General features: G+C 38.7%; 1 protein-coding gene across 1 annotated transcript; it reads left to right on the top strand.

The window, feature by feature from the left end:
- The first annotated feature begins 103 nt into the window (after nucleotides 1-103).
- Nucleotides 104-18,842, top strand: LOC134801042 (fumarylacetoacetate hydrolase domain-containing protein 2-like). Its single transcript, XM_063773567.1, has 6 exons — nucleotides 104-577; nucleotides 3,324-3,412; nucleotides 5,797-5,924; nucleotides 7,981-8,145; nucleotides 15,411-15,577; nucleotides 18,551-18,842. The coding sequence occupies exons 1-6, from the start codon at nucleotides 270-272 to the stop codon at nucleotides 18,705-18,707; spliced, it is 1,014 nt and encodes a 337-aa protein (XP_063629637.1). The 5' UTR covers nucleotides 104-269; the 3' UTR covers nucleotides 18,708-18,842.
- Nucleotides 18,843-19,692: the final 850 nt, after the last annotated feature.

The raw sequence follows: 19,692 nt of genomic DNA, 5'->3' as shown, positions 1-19,692 counted from the left end.
TGAGAAATAAGAATGTAAGCGCGTTCGGAAACCATAAATGAAAGGAGCGCCGTAAAAAATAAAAACAACTCTGTTTATTAGTATTTTTTATCTTATTACTTTAATCTAAAGTACCTAATCATAACTGTATTCAGCATCCAACTAAACAGATCTTGCACTCTGTACCAAACGGCTGGCGTCAACCGGCTGTTACGTAACAATTAAAACCTTCCTAGTTAAAATCATAACCATACTGTTTACGTAATTCCGTGAATAAATTGACCTTGGCCATGGCTGGAAATGCGTTGCTGGGCCGTAGTGCTACACTGTTGTCGCGGACTGTGTTATCATCAATAAAAAGTCACATTTTACCCAGAGAAACAGTCAATAGTGCTTCGGCAGCAACCGGCATCAGACATTTGTCAGTAACTCCCGCCACAAACATGAAACTCGTTCAGTTCTCGCAGAATTCCAACCCCAAAGTAAGGGTGGGGTTTTTGGAAGGAGATAATGTTGTGGATATAAATAAATTGGACTGCTGTTTACCCTCTACCCTCTTGGGTATTTTGCAGAGTGGTGATATTGAAAAAGTGAAAAAGTAAGTATTGTATATTTATTATAAGTATAAGTACCTACACTGTTCAAACGAAAGTAAACCTTGTGTAGTTGCTACAAAAGTGTAGTTTTCAAGATTCCTTAATACTCTTTTATTACGAAACTGTTCATTTGCCTCAATAGTTTTAATACATGTACTTCAGTACTTACTTAAATAAGCCTAAATGCATGAATTGAGCCATATAAATAAACGTAAATCTCTTACACACAAATGGTCCCCATCATCATCATTATCATCATAAGGGGTAGGGAAGGTAATAAAACAGACTGGAACAACCTTTTGTTGCAACAGAAACACACAAAAGTTCACATCTGGGTTTCTGTGGTTTCATCCCGGTTTTATTATAGGCCTGCCCGGGGCAAATGTAAATGGTGTTTAGGTTTTACATGGATAATTTTACCATCAACATCAAGGCAATCCCTAAATATCAATTATCTTTTAGACTTAAGATAATTTTCTGAGAGCTCAAGGTAAACAAAAGCTATTTTGCCCAATCATATTGAACGATAGCAGCTTTAACTTTGTAACAATTTTTTTTTTTAACTACTTTAGTTGTTCTTCTAAAACCCTGCTCAAAGTACCTACCTTAAAGTTAGTGTATGCTTGGCAATTAATCCATTTAATTTTCTACTGATTACATGATACTTGTAATATCAACCCTATTTTCATTGCTATAAGGTAGAAAATCAAATAGATAAACAACATGTTATACACAATAGCATGATATCTATATTTTTGTAGCATTCTTGTTATCTATGTCACTTTTATCAAGAAGTAGATTAAACTACTCTATAAATGTTGATTTTATCACCGTTTCTTTAATATCTGGACATGTATTTTAGTTTTTACCAGCTTTTATTACTTAACTTGCCCTGTAAGTGTGGGCCAAATCTTAGATGCTAAATTTGACCCACTTCCTGATTTCTGATTAAGCTGAAATTTTACATACATTTGTAAATTGGATGGCAATGCAATATAATGTTGACATGGAACTGATCTGATGATGGAGACAGGAGGTGGCCATAGGGTTTTAAAAAAACGGTTTTATTTCTGACTTGAAAAAAAAACATGAAAAAAAACCGTTTTTTTCTGGAGTACGTTTTTTTTTCAAAAGTATGAAAACTCAAAATTTGCAAGGCAGTTAATACTTTTATACGGTTGTTTTATTTTTATTTATTTATTTATTTATTTAATCTTTATTGCACAAAAGAAAACCTTATAGTACAAAAGGCGGACTTAATGCCATAAGGCATTCTCTACCAGTCAACCTTAAGGCTAAGCAGAGAGATTGTGAGCGGTGCTACAATTACAACAGCAAAAACAATCAATAAATTACGAATAACATATTAATTACGTATACAAATATACTATGATATATATGTACATGTATATATTATATACCTATATATATATATATAAATAACGACGAAACATATTATGAAACTAATATATAATACACTAAGATTTTTTCATTCTGCTAGCAAAGAAAGCACGTACGGATTTTTTGAAAGCGAACTTATTAGGCGCATTTTTTATGTTGAAAGGAAGTCCGTTCCAAAGACGCGCCACCTGCACAGTGAACGAATTCGACATGAACCCGGTTCGGTGAGGAGGGATGGACAGAGACATATTGCCAGAAGAGCGAAGTTGGCGGACTTTTAGACTTTATGTTAATCATTAAACCAATTTAATTTAACAACTTTGATTAATAACAACATAAATGAAATCTGTAGTGGTAGTTATCGCAATTTACTGTTGGCAACACCAACGCCTCTCGTCGCCGCATCGGGGAATTCAGGGATTCCCCAAAAATTACTTAGTTTTAAGTTACTTATATAAATAAATCACGAAAAACCGTTATTGTGGCATATTTATGTTCATCTGAAAAAAAACCTAATTTAGAAAAAAAACCATGGTGCCAGGTTTTTTTTCATGTTTTTTTTTCATATGTTTGAAAAAAAAAAACATTTGGTTTTTTTTCTATTTGCAACCCTAGGTGGTGGCCATGGGAATTCTGTCATAAAACAACACAAACTAATAGTATTCGGGGTTGTTAGAATTGTCTCAATGAGTATTAGTTGCCTGTGGAAAGAAAAGTACAGTCAGTGATAAAAGCTTGTACTAAAAACATTTTTGTTCCTAAAAACTTTTATACTATGTACCCTCACCTATGTCACCTGCAATTAATTGTATGTTACTCTTCGAAGGCCGCAAAAAATATGTGACACGTTCTTATGGCTCTACAAATAAGATCGTGTCAGATATTTTTGCGGCCTTCCTTGTGTAACATATTATTGCAGGTGAAAATTACCTTGAAAAGGAGTTTAGTCCTGCAATACTTAATGGAAATTGATCCTGTAAATCACCAATACCACCAATCATACCCAGCATAGTGCTAAACCAAAAAGAACTTATGTGGCAAGGAGGGGGAGAGGGGTCAATAATTCATGAAATTCATGTGATGTACAGTCACGCTCCGTGATTGTTGCGCCATTTAAGGTTCTAGCTAAATTGGACATTCCATAGCGTAAGTATTGGCAAGCCAAGCTGATCTGATGATGGAGACCAAAAGTGACCATAGGAACTCTGTAATAAAACAATTTAACCTTATGGTGTATGTTATAATTTTCTTGATGAGTATTTATTTACTGTTAAAAGAAAAGTACAGCCAGCAATAAAAGTTTGCATTAAAAAAAATATTTTTTGACAAAAAACTTTTGACTTTCAGGTTAAAATCTACAAAGGAAGCATTAATTCCGCTGTCATCAGTTAACCTCGAGGCACCAATTACTGGCATGGATAAAGTTCTTTGCATAGGTATGCACATTTATACTACCTTGCAACTCTCAAAAATACTTAGTCAGTGCATAATAAGTTCTGTTACAAAGGTTTTTACTTTGTCTTTCGACTTTGTTGTTAAAGCTAGCAATACACATATTCAAATTGGATTGTTTGATCTTCAGAATACTGATAAAATTGCATTAGATATCACGGTATATATATCAAGATATCAAAAAAACACTTGAGATTGTCATTGTCACTGCTAAAATAACATCTAAGTATGTAGTTATATAGGTTGGTACAAGTGTAAAACGTTTTTAACATTCTGTATGGACGGGAGTTGGAGACAAGTGATAACAACGAAAGTCATAGATGAACTCTCTTTATTTGGAGTACGTTAGCCTTATATACTAGAGATTACACACATATAAACATTAGTACTTACGTGCTATACTTACACCTCTACAATTCTCAAAGGGCTCTTTAGATGGAGCACTATAATTATGGACAATAGGGCACATGGTGCTGTAAAAAGATTAAAGATTCTTCTGTTTTGACTAGACACTGTTTGTACCATCACGCTCCGCGATTGTTATGCCATTTAGAGTCCTAGCTAAATTGGTTGTTCAATACTTGCGCTATGGGATGTCCAATTCAGCTAATAGGACCCTAAATGGCTAACATCCCCATGTGGTAGCTGTACCTTTATAAAATTAGGCTCAAATCATATTTCTTTATTTATACGATTGGTTTGCACTAGGACTTAATTATAAAGACCACTGCGAACAGCACAACCTGACCCCCCCTCCCGTTCCCATGATGTTCTGCAAATTTGCCAGCTGCGTCATAGGCCCTAAAGATGCTTTGAAGATAAGATGTATTACTGAGGTCATTATCTTCGCTTTGATTATTTATATGTGACGCTCCACGGCAAAAGGTACCTTATGGCGGCTGGCGCTTACGTCGCATAGCGCCGCAATAATATTGGAGCGGCGTTAATAATATCGTAAGCACCAACCGCCATAAGGTACCTTTATCCGTGGGGCGTCACATATTGATATAAGTGCATCATTCTAACTGATATTTTGTAAACCTTGCATAGAAATAAGGTCCACTAATTACCAGTAAGGCTACCTTTCCACTAAGGCGAGATGGGAGGAGACCTGCGAGAAACAACCAATAGCGGTTCTCTTCTCGGTTCAGCTGGATTACCGTATGTCTCATCTAGCTCCGCTTATCTCATCAAAAAGGCGCTCAGGAATGGCAGCCTAAAAATGTTGCTGGTAGTAAATAGAGAGCCATTTTAGTTATCTTTAGTTGTACTTTGACAGTAGAGTATTTTCGGTAGTAGCTACGCTAGCTACCTGTACGGTTACCATCAGTTTGTCACTGACATAAACGCCGTCGAGAACGTAATTTACTTTCTATACATCTCGCTCGCACTCGCATATTAGTGCAAACGGGATGTATAGAAAGTAAATTACGTTCTCGACGGCGTTTATGTCAGTGACAAACTGATGGTAACCGTACTGTATCACGTTTACCCCTTGCTATCCACCGATTCCAACGTTAAATTCGTTTTCATCACACTCGCTCAGTAAATGTGGAATTGCACGCAGGTTTAGCGGGAGTTATAGAAAAAGCGTTCTCCCTAGGGTGTTATGAAGTTTCTAGTGCCATAATTAACAGTTTTTTGTCTTTATACTTAATTTTTGTATCGCAAGTGTGATGAAAAACATTGTGTGTAACTCGGGGCGTAATAATATTGCAAACTCGAGTCTATAAATCGCTCCGGCAAGCCGTCGCGATTTAACTTACTCTCGTTTGCAATATTTAACTTACGCCCCATGTTGCACAATGTACTATTTTGTCTGGCAAATTTAGACCCATTGAGAGGTTAAATAACTTGAAGACGTAGTCTAATAGATGTATTACAGACAGTACTCTATCAGTATTATTAAAAAATTACATTTCTCAGTAATATGTAGATTTTCATATTTATATGTTTTATCGCTCCGGAATTATTACTCCACTGCGATCGCCCTCTAAATCCCTATCCAAGAATGATTAGTTTCGCCAGCAGTTTATAAGGGTAATATAATTATAATATAGTTCTGGTCAACGTTTTACTGCCCCCCGTGCGATAGTCTTTAAAAGTAAGTTCGGATTTGTAAGCCATATCAGAGGGCCTACCGCGAATACCGAAGTTCGGAAGTTGCGGGCATTTCAATCTCTTTTACTCCAATTAAGGCGTAATTAGAGTGACTGAGAGAGATACCCGCCATTTGCGAACTTCGGTGTTTGCGGTTATAGCCCAGAGGTCCCAGAGCTCGCGTTCGGAATTAGCCAGGTTCGCCGTTGCCGATCACGCTTTGGATAGCTATATAATGGTAATATATTTGGCTCATATCTCTTCTAAGGCCTGAACTACAAGGACCATTGCAAGGAGCAGAACCTGACGCCTCCAGCGGTGCCGATGATCTTCGGAAAGTTTCCCAGCTGCGTCGTCGGACCTAAGGATGCGGTGCGACTGCGGAAGTCTACATCGGTTCGTATTACTAATTTGAGATATTGAAGTGCAGTGCCATTAACCCTTTTCCAGGCATAGTACGATTTATCGACCACATACGCGCCAATAGGATTTCAACTTTAGTATTCCGATTTAAGGTTCAAATTAGACTCGACTTTAGAGAAATGTTCTAATTAATCAGCAAAGCTGGATTGATTGGAATATATTTGGTTTTTTTGGGAAAACCTTGTAAGTTGGTGCGGCCTGGAAAAGGGTTAACAGGGTGTCCCTGTAAAAACACATATCGAAAAAATAGAGGAGCAGATAACGAAATATCTGCTCCTCTATCACTCTTGCATATTCGAGGGATAGAGAGGAAGATAAGGACATTTTCTATTGTCGTTTTTCGCGTCAAGTCCTCAGATATTTGCGGCGGTGTTCACTAGCTCCTATACCCACATATCGTCGGGTGACAAGCAAAAGTCACTAAGTACTATCAAAAAATTTAAGTAACAATGCACTTTATTACACTTGTAACACGGTTTATTGTCCAATAATTTCAATGGTGTTAGTTAGTGACTTTTGCTTGTCACCCGACGATATTAATGATGTTTCTACGTCGCACAAAAGATCTGCTCTGCTGCTCAGGTCTAATAGTAGGATCCTGAAAAAAAATTAGAAACACTGTTAATTATAAGCACACTCATATGGGTATTTTGTATAGCAACTTATGCATAGTTTAGCTATGTATTTTATAATTTTGTTAAAAGTGTAAAAAAAAAATTAATAAGTGTAGATAAGTACTAGAGTTAGACCAAGAAACGTCTTCAACGGTTTTGATAGCACACGCAGTGCAAGTGTTATTTATACTTCATAATTTCATAGAAGTTCGACGTTTAAAATAACACTTGCACTGCGTGGGCTATAAAAATCGCTGCAGACTTTTCTCGGTCTGACTCTACTGCTTATTGTGTTAGATGCCTAATGTATGAATCACATGGTCCTCTCTCGCCAAATTGGGGTCAATTATTGAAGCAAATTGAGCATGTAACTCATACCGCGTAGGTGGCAAGTAGGTAGGGACGTGACACGAGACAGATAATGGTGCAGTTGAAATAGAAATAATCGGTGGGGGGGGGGGGGGGGGGGGGGGGAAGACTCACAACGGGAGTATTCGTGACAGACCCCCATTTGCGTTGAGGTCACTTCTAAGAGCCGTAACGCACTGTCGACTATAGTCTGATACTTGTAGAATCCTTAATTTTGGGTTTATATGATTCGTTCTGAGTGGAGCTAGTACATTTACCCCTTTAATAGTTGGTACAGTTCCAGCTTGTACAGTGTACAGTGTACAAGCTGGAAGGTATTACATCTGTCAACCGGTATACTGTGTTTACTGAATCGCCCCCTTTCCACCCCCGGCGCTCCGCCTATTACAAGAGTTCATAATTATGTATACATTTTTTCATCTTATTGCTATGGATTAAGGTGAAGAAATGTATACATATTTATGAACTCTACTGTACTTTTTAGCCGGGACCAAAGTCTTCCTCAGAGTTCTCTAGTTTTATACAATTTATTTTTATATGTTAAGTAACATTTAACACATGAAATTTTTTACACGAAATGCACTTTACAATTTACGTTGTTATTTTGCTTTATTTAACTTGGGTCTTAGGTTAGGGTTTTACAATGTGAGTATTAAAGTACAATATAAAAACACTCACAAAACATTACAAAAAAATATATAAGCGAGGCAGGGCCCAAGCTGCCGGTGGTCAGGGCCGCAGAGTGAGGAACCGACGTACTATACCTACGCGCCGTGTCCAAAATTGCCGCCTTCTGCATCTGACCCTTGATCCAACCACCCAGCGAGAGTCTCTCTAGGTGTTGGTCGAGACTCTTCGCTATAAGACCGTTCGCTGACACGACTATAGGAACAATGATCGTCGAGTCAACATCCCACATGGCGTTTATCTCGTGAGCTAAGTCTAGGTACTTACTAACTCTACCCCTTATTATTATTACTTATGATGACTTATTCTATTTGCTTTTGCTTTCAAATCCTTAACCTATTATTTTACAATTCTTACAGAAAGTGGACTGGGAAGTTGAACTAACCGTAGTCATCGGCAAGAAAGCGAGCGACGTAAAGGCGAAAGACGCTTTCGACTACATTGCCGGTTACACCGTGGCTCAAGATATCAGTGCCAGAGATTGGCAGAAAGAGAGGAATGCTGGACAATTCTTGCTTGGCAAGGTAAGAAAGACGCTCTCGACTACTTTGCCGGCTACACCGTGGCTCAAGATATCAGTGCCAGAGGAGAAGAATGCTGGACAGTTCTTGCTTGGCAAGGTATATAGGTTATAGGTTTTCGCGGGCTTGGTTTCCGCAACTCGACGTCATATTATTGCGCCTATTTTGCGTGATGGGTTGGCGGCACTATTCTTGCCAACCCAACTCTACCAAAAAGCCTAGCAGACCCTTGACGTTGCCAACGACTTCTGGGAGAGACCCCGGTGAACCGAGGTGTTGTGTCCGGTATTTTGCCACCTCTGGGCATTTGAGAATGACGGGGGCGTCTGTCTCCTCTGCCTCCATGCATGCTCTGCAGAGGGGGCTATCTGTAACACGTAGGGTTAATAGGTGCTTGTTAAATGAGGCGTGTCCAGTTATTGCCCCAGCTATAAGCCGGAGCTGTGGTCTCTTCAGCTGTCGGAAGCCTCCGCGACAAGCGCTTACTTGGCAAGGTAAGAAAGATGCTTTGCCGTTTACACCATGGCTCAAGATATCAGTGCCAGAGATTGCCAGAAGGAGAAAAATGCTGGCCAATTCTTGCTTGGCAAGGTAAGAAAGATGCTTTCGACTATATTGCCGGTTACACCGTGGCTCAAGATAGTGCCAGAGACTAGCAGAAGGAGAGGAATGCTGGATAATTCCTGCTTGACAGGGTAAGAAAGATGCTTTCGAGTTCATTGCCGGTTACACCGTGGCTCAAGATATCAGTGCCAGGGATTGGCAGAAGGAGAAGAATGCTGGACAATTTTTGCTTGGCAAGGTAAGAAAGACGCTCTCGACTACATTGCCGGTTACACCGTGGCTCAAGATATCAGTGCCAGAGATTGGCAGAAGGAGAAAAATGCTGGACAATTCCTGCTTGGCAAGGTAAGAAGCTTTCGACCCCTGAGTTTATAGATAGATAGAGGTAAAGTCAAGACTATTGTCACAGAAACTGTGACTGTGACTCCATGACAACGTGACTTACAACAAGTTTGACAAGTGTTTTTCTTAACGACCCTACCCACTTCCTACCCTGCCTGATGATGACAGGATATCATTGCCAGGGATTGGCAGGAGAAGAATGCTGGACAGCTGGTGCAGGAGCTTGGCAAGATTAGTGTCAAGACTGTTAAGTATCTTTAATCATTTACCGTACTCGGCCTAGATATTGAAAATAAGCGTTGTCGTGGGTTGCGCGACCCTTCCCGGTGGTACCCTTTTTTTCTACCCATGATTAGTATGGATACTAATGATTAGTTACTGGAGTAAAACCGTAGCTCAACTTTAGTCACATGTAGTGAGAGGTCAATGTACGAAAGTACCTGTCGGTCTAGCATAAGGGCTCAATTAGACGATGCGAGAACTCGCATGCGAGTTTCATTACATTGCGGTTTCTGATCGGTCGGTTGAATTGGACGTAACCAACAGTCCGCAATGCAACTAAAATCGCATGAGAGTTCGCGCGCCGTCTAAATCAGCCCTAACTTGCGTTCTCGCGCGCGAGTCCATACTTGAAGTCGCGCTTGATGTATGGGGTCGCGGGCGAGAACGCAAGTCATGCTAGACCGACAGGTCGCTGGCCGTACTATATCGACCTCGTTACCTTAATTTGTCCAATAGAAAGTAATAAATCTGTGAGGTCAGCCATTAGACGGGTTAATTCAATTTTGCTTCGTGCTCTTTGTAATTGCTGCTACATGGATACCGCAATTTGACATTTTTTAAGTACCTACCCTCTCTGTTTCTGTCTCTGTTTATCCTGCTAATGTGAGTATAAAACGCGATTTTTACTCCTTCCGTCCTTTTTTTTTTTCAGATTAGAAATTTTATAACCTCAGAAGTGGTGGTAACTTTATACCTTCAAAATTAAATCTGATCCAAATCGGAGTAACTACTTATGCACTGAATTATAGTATCGTTTATATATTATTGCACCGCAATATTAGATATCATAAGAACCCTAACATTTCGGAAGAAAAAGTTAACACTACTTTATTTAAGGTTAGAAAAACTCTAATCTTTAAAAACGGAGTACTTTATTAAGGTTTCATGGTTTGGCATTGTTACTTTTCAAGTTTGAGCCGATCTGATCCAATGTCCGTTTGTCCATCAGACTGTCGTAAGCGTCAGGACCCCTGGACCACTTGAGATATTTGATGTTTAGATAATATCAAAATACACTACCTTTTTGCTACTATTTGGTACCTAACTTCAAATAATTAGTACCTCGATTGACAGCGAAAACCCGAAGAACTAAAGTGGCCATACATTCTGACGTCAGGATGTCTGGACCATTTTTTTTACATGGTTTGTGACAACACAACTACATGACATGTTAGTAAATATTTACTACCTTTTTAGTACCTCAACATATATTTTATTTTTATTTTTTTGGCGACCCAGAAAAAAGATACACTTAAAAAAAGAAATCTTATAATACTCATAATTTTATAGTCCCTGGTGTTCACTTAATTATACGGCAAATGATGATGATGGAATTTCCTTTTGCAGAGTTGCTCCTTTTGACTCACAGACTGATTTGGGAAGGGGAGCCAATCGAATTTTTGATGCAAAATTTTGACTTAAAGGGGGGTGCCCCCCAAAATTAATAAAAAAAAAAGTTTTGCTATGTGGTCAAGTTTGGTGTCATTTTCGTGTAACACAAGGATGCTAAATTCGTTTCTGATATTTAATTTATACGGTTTCATACAGGGTGTCCCTAGCCATTGGACAAAGCCGAAATGTACATATGCATTAGGGTATTTAGAACCAGTATACAAAGTATCATAATAATCGGTGTAAAGCCTGACAACAGTTTATTTAACCCAGAGATAGTGTCGCAGCAAACAGCTTACGTATGGCAATAATGTGCGTACGTCATGTATAGTCAGGGTAGTGGGCATTGGCTTCATGTTGATACGTGGTTGATACTCGTATAATGTCAAAACATTGCTTACAGAGAACTCGGTTCTTTCAATTTACCTATTTGTCAAAATCTGATTCTAAATATTCAATATTATTATATTCTTCGTCTTCTTACTCTGACGAAGTCTGATTTTCATCAGATGTTGTGTCGCTTTCAGGACCACCAACCTCGATTATAAAACGTTCAGTCTCCAATTCGATTACAGGATTATTATCGTCGATCTACATAACAAACAAACCTTAAATGAAATATTAAAGTTTAAACCTAACAACTAACCAGTTCAATAAAACCGCACTATAAAATGTCAATACCGGTCATGTCAACAACCAACTTTAAAACATTGTTTATTGGAATGCTATGTAATCCTTCGTCTTTTTTAAGCTGTAAGTATTTGATTGCATTCACTAAAATTTTTTTCGCATCTCTGGTAATTTTTTTTGGCATTTTTGTAATAAAACCGTTTATATTTGAATATATTCGTAGATATTTTCCGTTTGTTTACATCGGTGACATTCGATGACATCCAACGTTCGTTGTCAAAGAGTACTTGTTGCCAGTAAAAGAAATTAGTACCATTGAAAATCCGCAAAATGGCGAGGGTCAAATAAACTGTTGTCAGGCTTTAGCGGTTACGAAGAAATTAACAAATTATGATTTTTTTACTTTGGAGCAACCTGTATGTGTTAGTAGATCCTGAGGTAATAAATAGTATGAAACCTTCTTCGACCATTTTGATTATCTTTTTTATTTATGACATTAATAAGATTCTGACTTTTGACAAATGTCATGCCGCCCATTGCCCATTGCCGCACATTTTCAAAAAAATTGTCAAAAGCACTGCCAAAGATGTATGTTTCTTTTTGTTGTCGATTATTGGAAATAACTTTTGTTTGATAATTTATCTTTTTATTTTTGATCTAATTTAAAAAATATTACCGTTAGAGCATTTCTTAGAAGTAACCCTACGTGGGATTTCAGGGTTTCTCCAATGGCTATATCCTGTATAAATAATTTAAAAAAAATACAAATAAAAATTTGGTATTTTTATTTTTTTCGAATAAACCTGAAAAATAAAAGCCTGTAAAATAAGAATACTTTTATATGCACACAAAAATAAAAATTTCATGAAAAAGCCCAGTAAGGCTATTTTTTTATAACGAGGAATTACTATTCCTCGTTATAAAAAGTATACATATGGCATATTTATGTTACATTAATGTGAACAAAAAAAAAAATTTGGCAATGACGAGCATAAGCAATGTTAAAGAGTGTTTACAAATATATAATAAATAAATAATAAATAAATATAGGACATTTTTTACACAAATTGACTAAGCCCCACGGTAAGCTCAAGAAGGCTTGTGTTGTGGGTACTCAGACAACGATATAATTATATAATATATAAATACTTAAATACATAGAAAACAACCATGACTCAGGAACAAATATCTGTATCATCATACAAATAAATGCCCTTACCAGGATTCGAACCCGGGACCATCGGCTTCATAGGCAGGGTCACTACCCACTAGGCCAGACCGGTCGTCAAAATATAGGTAGTAAAATAAATATATAGGTAGTAAAATCTTTAAAATACGAAATAATGTAATTATTAGTCTATTTCCCTTTTTTTTCTTTTGATTAACTCGATAATGACTTCAAACTTAATGCAGAAACCTAAACAGATGCTTTCATAAATTTATGATTGTATGGGACAAATCATCCACACCGCACCAAAAATCAAGGTGGCTCCCGTTTCTAAAATGATCGAAGGGTTCTAAGGACTCACTATGCTAAAGGGTATCTCATCATTATGAAACGCCGTAATTCTTATAGCTGTAACTCATCTTTGTATACTATTCAGTGAGCTGGTAGTCCAAAGTAAGTCTGCATTTCATTTTTTTTTCTCTACATTTTTATAAATAAATATGCCATGTCTATACTTTTTATAACGAGAAATAGTAGAGCTTTTTCATGCAATTTTTATTTTATGTGTATATATAAAAATTAGAAAAAATTAGGCATTTATTCGGAAAAAAATAAAATGGCAAATTATTATTTTTATGAAACCGTATAAATTAAATATCAGAAATGAATTTAGCATACTTGATTTAGGTACCCGAAAATGATACGAAACTTGAGCACATAGCAAAACTTATTTTTTTACAAATTTCGGGGGGCACCCCCTTAAGTCAAAATTTTGCATGAAAAATTTGGTTGGCTCCCCTTCCTAAATCAATCTGTTAGTCAAAAGGAGCAACTCTGCAAAAGGAAATTACATCATCATCAATTGCCGTAAATCGCACTTTTTTGACGTGAACGCCACGGACTATACTTAAATATAAATATAAACTAAATAATAATGACGAACAAAAATTAATTAAACTAATAACTAAAAATACTAAACTAAAACTACCGAAAAAATAAAAAAACCTACAAATAAAAGGACTATTAATCTTATAAATATCAAGTGACAAGTATAAGTATGTAAACCGCGTTAAAATCACGCCAAGAAATGTGGTTTTTATTATTAAATCATGTACAAACAACAACACTCTTAACTGTATATTTTTGAACCTTATTACAAAGACATAAGGTTCACCGATGTACAGTTACCAGTGTGGGCGATGGTACTTACTTTCAATTCTAGTTAATAAAATGATTCTTTTTATTTAAGTGTATGATTTTATAGCCACAATCATAAATATATTATGTATACTTACCCCAAAAACAAAAGCTATACATAGCAAAAAAAACCTAATATAAAATTTCTTTTTTGAACATTCTTTTTTTCTGGTATACCAAAAAGGATGGAAAAAAATATATGTTGAGGTACTAAAAAGGTAGTAAAGTTTACTAGCATGTCATGTAGTTGTGTTGTCTCAAACCATGTAAAAAAAATGGTCCAGACATCCTGACGTCAGAATGTATGGCCACTTTAGTTCTTCGGGTTTTCGCTGTCAATCGAGGTACTAATTATTTGAAGTTAGGTACCAAATAGTAGCAAAAAGGTAGTGTATTTTGATATTATCTAAACATCAAATATCTCAAGTGGTCCAGGGGTCCTGACGCTTACAGACTGTCAAAGAGTTGCATCTATTTGTGATTTAATTGTTCAGTCAGCAGCAGAAGATGCTAAGGGTGTTCAAAATGATCTTGACGCGACTTTATGGTTAAAAGATTAAGAGCGTGTGAAGGTAATTTTGAACACCTCGTCCGCAGAGCACGAGTTTGATTTAATTACGTTTGATTTTTCCTTATAAGTTTAAATTGAACTTACCGGCTTTGTAAGTAAAGTGTCAGTCTATGGAACTTGCTAACTATGTAAACAAACCGCCATATTGAAATTGTCTCTGAATGATGAATTTACTAGTAAGTTTTGTTTACATATTTAGCAAGTTCCATAGAATGACACTTTATGTGTGTATAGATGTAGACTTCATGTAGTGCATAATTGTTTTCCTTCGTATTTTCTCGAAAACGTTCGTATTTGTATTGGTACTTCAGTCTTCAGTATTTCTTGTACCGAGACTAACCGAAATAGCAAGACACGTTCGTACGTTTCCGTGAAAATACAAAGGAAAATAATTATGCATTATATAGCTTGTAACAAGCGGATGTGACTTTTTGACAGCTTACAAAGCAATACAAAGGGACTTCCAGTTGTATTACAAGTTAAAAGCTTTTTGATAAACGGGTCCCTCTAATACTTACCTATTTTGCTGTGGCTCAGATCTTGGAAGCTACATTAATAATGAATCTGATGGATAGCAAAAAATTAAAAATTGTTTATTTCGGACCAACATAATCCATAGGAGTGTTAGTAAAATGCATAAAGGGGCCATAGGAACATTAGGATAGGAAGTAATAAAATAAAACAACTACATTGCTTGGTAGTTTTTAATTTTTTTTTATGTTGTTTTTAGGGTTCCGTACCCAAAGGGTAAAACGGGACCCTATTACTAAGACTTCGCTGTCCGTCCGTCCGTCCGTCCGTCCGTCCGTCCGTCCGTCCGTCCGTCTGTCACCAGGCTGTATCTCACGAACCGTGATAGCTAGACAGTTGAAATTTTCACAGATGATGTATTTCTGTTGCCGCTATAACAACAAATACTAAAAACAGAATAAAATAAAGATTTAAATGGGGCTCCCATACAACAAACGTGATTTTTGACCAAAGTTAAGCAACGTCGGGAGTGGTCAGTATTTGGATGGGTGACCGTTTTTTTTTTGCTTTTTTTTTGTTTTTTTTTTGCATTATGGTACGGAACCCTTCGTGCGCGAGTCCGACTCGCACTTGCCCGGTTTTTCTTTTCAGGCGATGGATACCTTCTGCCCTATCGGGCCATGCATCACCACCAGCGACGAAATCGGTGACCCGCAGAAACTGAAGATCCAGTGCTCGGTCAACGGCGTGGTCAAACAGACCAGCAATACTGACCAGCTGGTCCATAAAATACAGGACGTCATTGAGAGACTCACCTCGTAAGTATACTTCACTATCTCTCTTTCTCTCTCTCCTTCTGTATTTCTCTCGTTTTGGACACGTTCTATCACGCCCCATGTATGACCACCAGCGACTAAATCGGTGACCCTCAGAAGCTGAAGACCCAGTGCTCTGTGAGCGGTGTTGCAAAACAGACCAGCTGGTCCATAAAATACAGGACGTCATTGAGAGACTGATATCGTAAGTACTGTCTCTGTCACACACATACTCTCTCTCCCTCTCTCTGAAGATCCAGTGCTCGGTCAACGGTGTGGTCAAACAGACCAGTAATACTGACCAGCTGGTGCACAAAATACAGGACGTCATTGAGAGACTCGCCTCGTAAGTATACTTCACTATCTCTCTTTCTCTCCTTCTATCTTTCTCTCTCGTTTTGCACACGTTCTGCCCCATATATGACCACCAGCGACAAAATCGGTGACCCACAGAAGCTGAAAATCCAGTGCTCGATCAACGGCGTGGTCAAAGAGACCAGCAGGTCCATAAAATACAGGACGTCATTGAGAGATTGACATCGTAAGTACTGTCTCTGTCACAAACATACTCTTTCTCCCTCTCTCTGAAGATCCAGTGCTCGGTCAACGGCGTGGTCAAACAGACCAGCAATACTGACCAACTAGTCCATAAAATACAGGACGTCATTGAGAGATTGACGTCGTAAGTACTGTCTCTGTCATACACATATTCTCTCTCCCTCTCTCTGAAGATCCAGTGCTCGGTCAACGGTATGGTCAAACAGACCAGCAATACTGACCAGCTGGTCCATAAACTACCAGATGTCATTGAGAGACTGACGTCGTAAGTATACTTTACTATCTCTCTTTCTCTCTCTCCTTCTATATTTCTCTCTCGTTTTGGATACGTTCTACCCCATGTATGACCGCCAGCAACATGGACACGAGTGGGTCACCACCCACAGAAGCTGAAAATCCAGTGCTCGGTCAACGGTGTGGTCAAACAGACCAGTAATACTGACCAGCTGGTGCATAAAATACAAGATGTCATCGAGAGACTGACGTCGTAAGTACTGTCTTTGTCACACACATACTCTCTCTCCCTCTCTCTGAAGATCTAGTGCTCGGTCAAGGGTGTGGTCAATCAGACCAGCAATACTGACCAGCTGGTGCATAAAATACCAGATGTCATTGAGAGACTGACGTCGTAAGTACTGTCTCTGTCACACACATACTCTCTCTCCCTCTCTCTGAAAATCCAGTGCTCGGTCAACGGCGTGGTCAAACAGACCAGTAATACTGACCAGCTGGTCCATAAAATACCAGATGTCATTGAGAGACTGACGTCGTAAGTATACTTTACTATCTCTCTTTCTCTCTCTCCTTCTATATTTCTCTCTCGTTTTGGATACGTTCTACCCCATGTATGACCGCCAGCAACATGGACACGAGTGGGTCACCACCCACAGAAGCTGAAAATCCAGTGCTCGGTCAACGGTGTGGTCAAACAGACCAGTAATACTGACCAGCTGGTGCATAAAATACAAGATGTCATCGAGAGACTGACGTCGTAAGTACTGTCTCTGTCACACACATACTCTCTCTCCCTCTCTCTGAAGATCTAGTGCTCGGTCAACGGTGTGGTCAAACAGACCAGCAATACTGACTAGCTGGTCCATAAAATACAGGACGTCATTGAGAGACTCACCTCGTAAGTACTGTCTCTGTCACACACATACTCTCCCTCTCTCTGAAGATCCAGTGCTCGGTCAACGGTGTGGTCAAACAGACCAGCAATACTGACCAGCTGGTGCATAAAATACAGGACGTCATTGAGAGACTGACGTCGTAAGTACTGTCTCTGTCACACACATACTCTCTCTCCCTCTCTCTGAAAATCCAGTGCTCGGTCAACGGTGTGGTCAAACAGACCAGCAATACTGACTAGCTGGTCCATAAAATACAGGACGTCATTGAGAGACTCACCTCGTAAGTACTGTCTCTGTCACACACATACTCTCCCTCTCTCTGAAGATCCAGTGCTCGGTCAACGGTGTGGTCAAACAGACCTAGCAATACTGACCAGCTGGTGCATAAAATACAGGACGTCATTGAGAGACTGACGTCGTAAGTACTGTCTCTGTCACACACATACTCTCTCTCCCTCTCTCTGAAGATCCAGTGCTCGGTCAACGGCGTGGTCAAACAGACCAGCAATACTGATCAGCTGGTGCATAAAATACAGGACGTCATTGAGAGACTCACCTCGTAAGTACTGTCTCTGTCACACACATACTCTCCCTCTCTCTGAAGATCCAGAGCTCGGTCAACGGTGTGGTCAAACAGACCAGCAATACTGATCAACTTGTCTATAAGATACAAGATGTCATTAAGAGGCTGACTTCGTAAGGCCCACTTGCACCATCCCACTAACCCGGGGCTAACCGGTTAAACCGTTAACCGAGTAATTGTATTGGTAACCATGGTAACTCCAGGTTTAACCGGTTAAACCCGGGTTAGTGGGATGGTGCAAGTGGCGCTTAGTGTTCAATATCTTTCTCCGTACGTTTGGCCTGCCTATCTGTTTCTCTTTCTATTCCTTGTTCTGTCACCTGCCCCGTAAGTCCATGTATCACAGGTATGCCATTATATTCTCTGGGCTCAGGTTTTCGTTACAAATCAATGATTTTTGGCACTCACACATGTATTGGAATAAACTTTTTTTTTTGAGAATTAATCATTTTAAAGTTTTAACAAGCAGAAACGTCTGCGAACGATGCTATTAAGAGTATTAGAATAGCTTAACTTAGAATAAATTTAAAAGTGGAAAAATTACTGTCTTGGGTGAGACTTGAACTCACGGCCTCTGGATCGATACTCCAGCGCCTGCCATCTGAGCCACCAAGACCTCATCCATAGCTAGCAAACCTATTTTGCTGGCTATGGATGAGGCTTTATTATGAGATGGCTGTTAAAAAAAAAACATTTTGTTCGCAGAGTGATGACATTATTGCCAGGGGATATTATCTTAACCGGGACCCCAGGAGGAGTAGGCATGTACCGTTCCCCCCCTGAATACCTCAAGCCCGGCGACGTCATCAAGAGCGAGATAGAGAATATCGGCGAACTCGTCACCAGAGTTGAGGCCTTCTAAGATTCCAATAAAAACGGGCTAGTTTGTATGAAACAGTTGCACAGTGTTCCATTTTCATTGTATGAGCAATATTGTACATAAAATAGTTAATAATGTATAAAGGTTTTATAATATTACAATACAACTGTTCAATAATATATTTGTTTTATTACTAAAATCACAGAATAAATAATAGTACTAAGGTACAGAAGACACTCTCTAACCAGTATGATCGCAGTCTCTAACAAAACACGTCTGTTACGATCAGGACAGATATGGCCGCTAGGTGGCGACACGGCTTATGGCTAACCAGCTAACCACCAAACTTGGTGTGGAACGGATGTACTTGTAGCTACCTGTTGCAAAGCGACGAAATCGCGGAGTGAGCCACGCCTGCTAAAATTCAATCGAATGTTATTCTGCTTTACGTACCTAATTAAAAAAAAAGTACATATGTACACACCAAGTCGCACCCATAAGAGACAGCGACTGATATAGTGCGGTAGTCTGTTACGGCTTTAAGAATCTCATCATAGAGGGCGTTGTAGTGCATCATATTACAACACCAATTTAACTTTTGACATAGATGGCGCTGCATAACGTCATCTGAATTACGATGAAATCAAAGTACTTAGTACTGTGACTACCGTGCAGTTGCAGTAGGTACCTATCTATGTCAAGAACCTCAAATGTCCACGTCAACATAATCTGTCTAACCTCAAATGCTACCAGGCTACCATGGCTATACCTATTCAACACCCAATATTTTAGGCAGATCCTAAGTATCCTAATCCTAACTACCTACACACAACTTCCAAGAAACATCATCCACCTGACGCCATCAAAAAATTATGTCACCCAACATCTTCGAATTACGAATGTAAAATGTCGCTGATTGGCGAACAGCCCAGCCAATTGGACCAATGGCCGTCTTCCGTTCACCACAGGAAGATCCATTTGCTGTGCTCCCTTTCATAGTCTATTAAATATAATGCCAAGGGGACTT

The sequence above is a fragment of the Cydia splendana genome, chromosome 21 (genome assembly GCF_910591565.1).
Source record: "Cydia splendana chromosome 21, ilCydSple1.2, whole genome shotgun sequence".
Lineage (NCBI taxonomy): Eukaryota > Metazoa > Arthropoda > Insecta > Lepidoptera > Tortricidae > Cydia > Cydia splendana.
The sequence above is the reverse complement of the archived record's forward strand: the minus strand, read 5'-3'. Positions and strand labels throughout refer to the sequence as shown.

What these genes read in the sequence shown, in the direction of transcription:
- LOC134801042 (XM_063773567.1), top strand. Translation starts at nt 270, where the DNA reads ATGGCTGGAAATGCGTTGCTGGGCCGTAGTGCTACACTGTTGTCGCGG. An exon ending in GGATAAAGTTCTTTGCATAG is followed by an intron (nt 3,413 to 5,796) that starts GTATGCACATTT and finishes ATCTCTTCTAAG; the next exon opens with GCCTGAACTACAAGGACCAT. An exon ending in GACAATTCTTGCTTGGCAAG is followed by an intron (nt 8,146 to 15,410) that starts GTAAGAAAGACG and finishes TTTTCTTTTCAG; the next exon opens with GCGATGGATACCTTCTGCCC.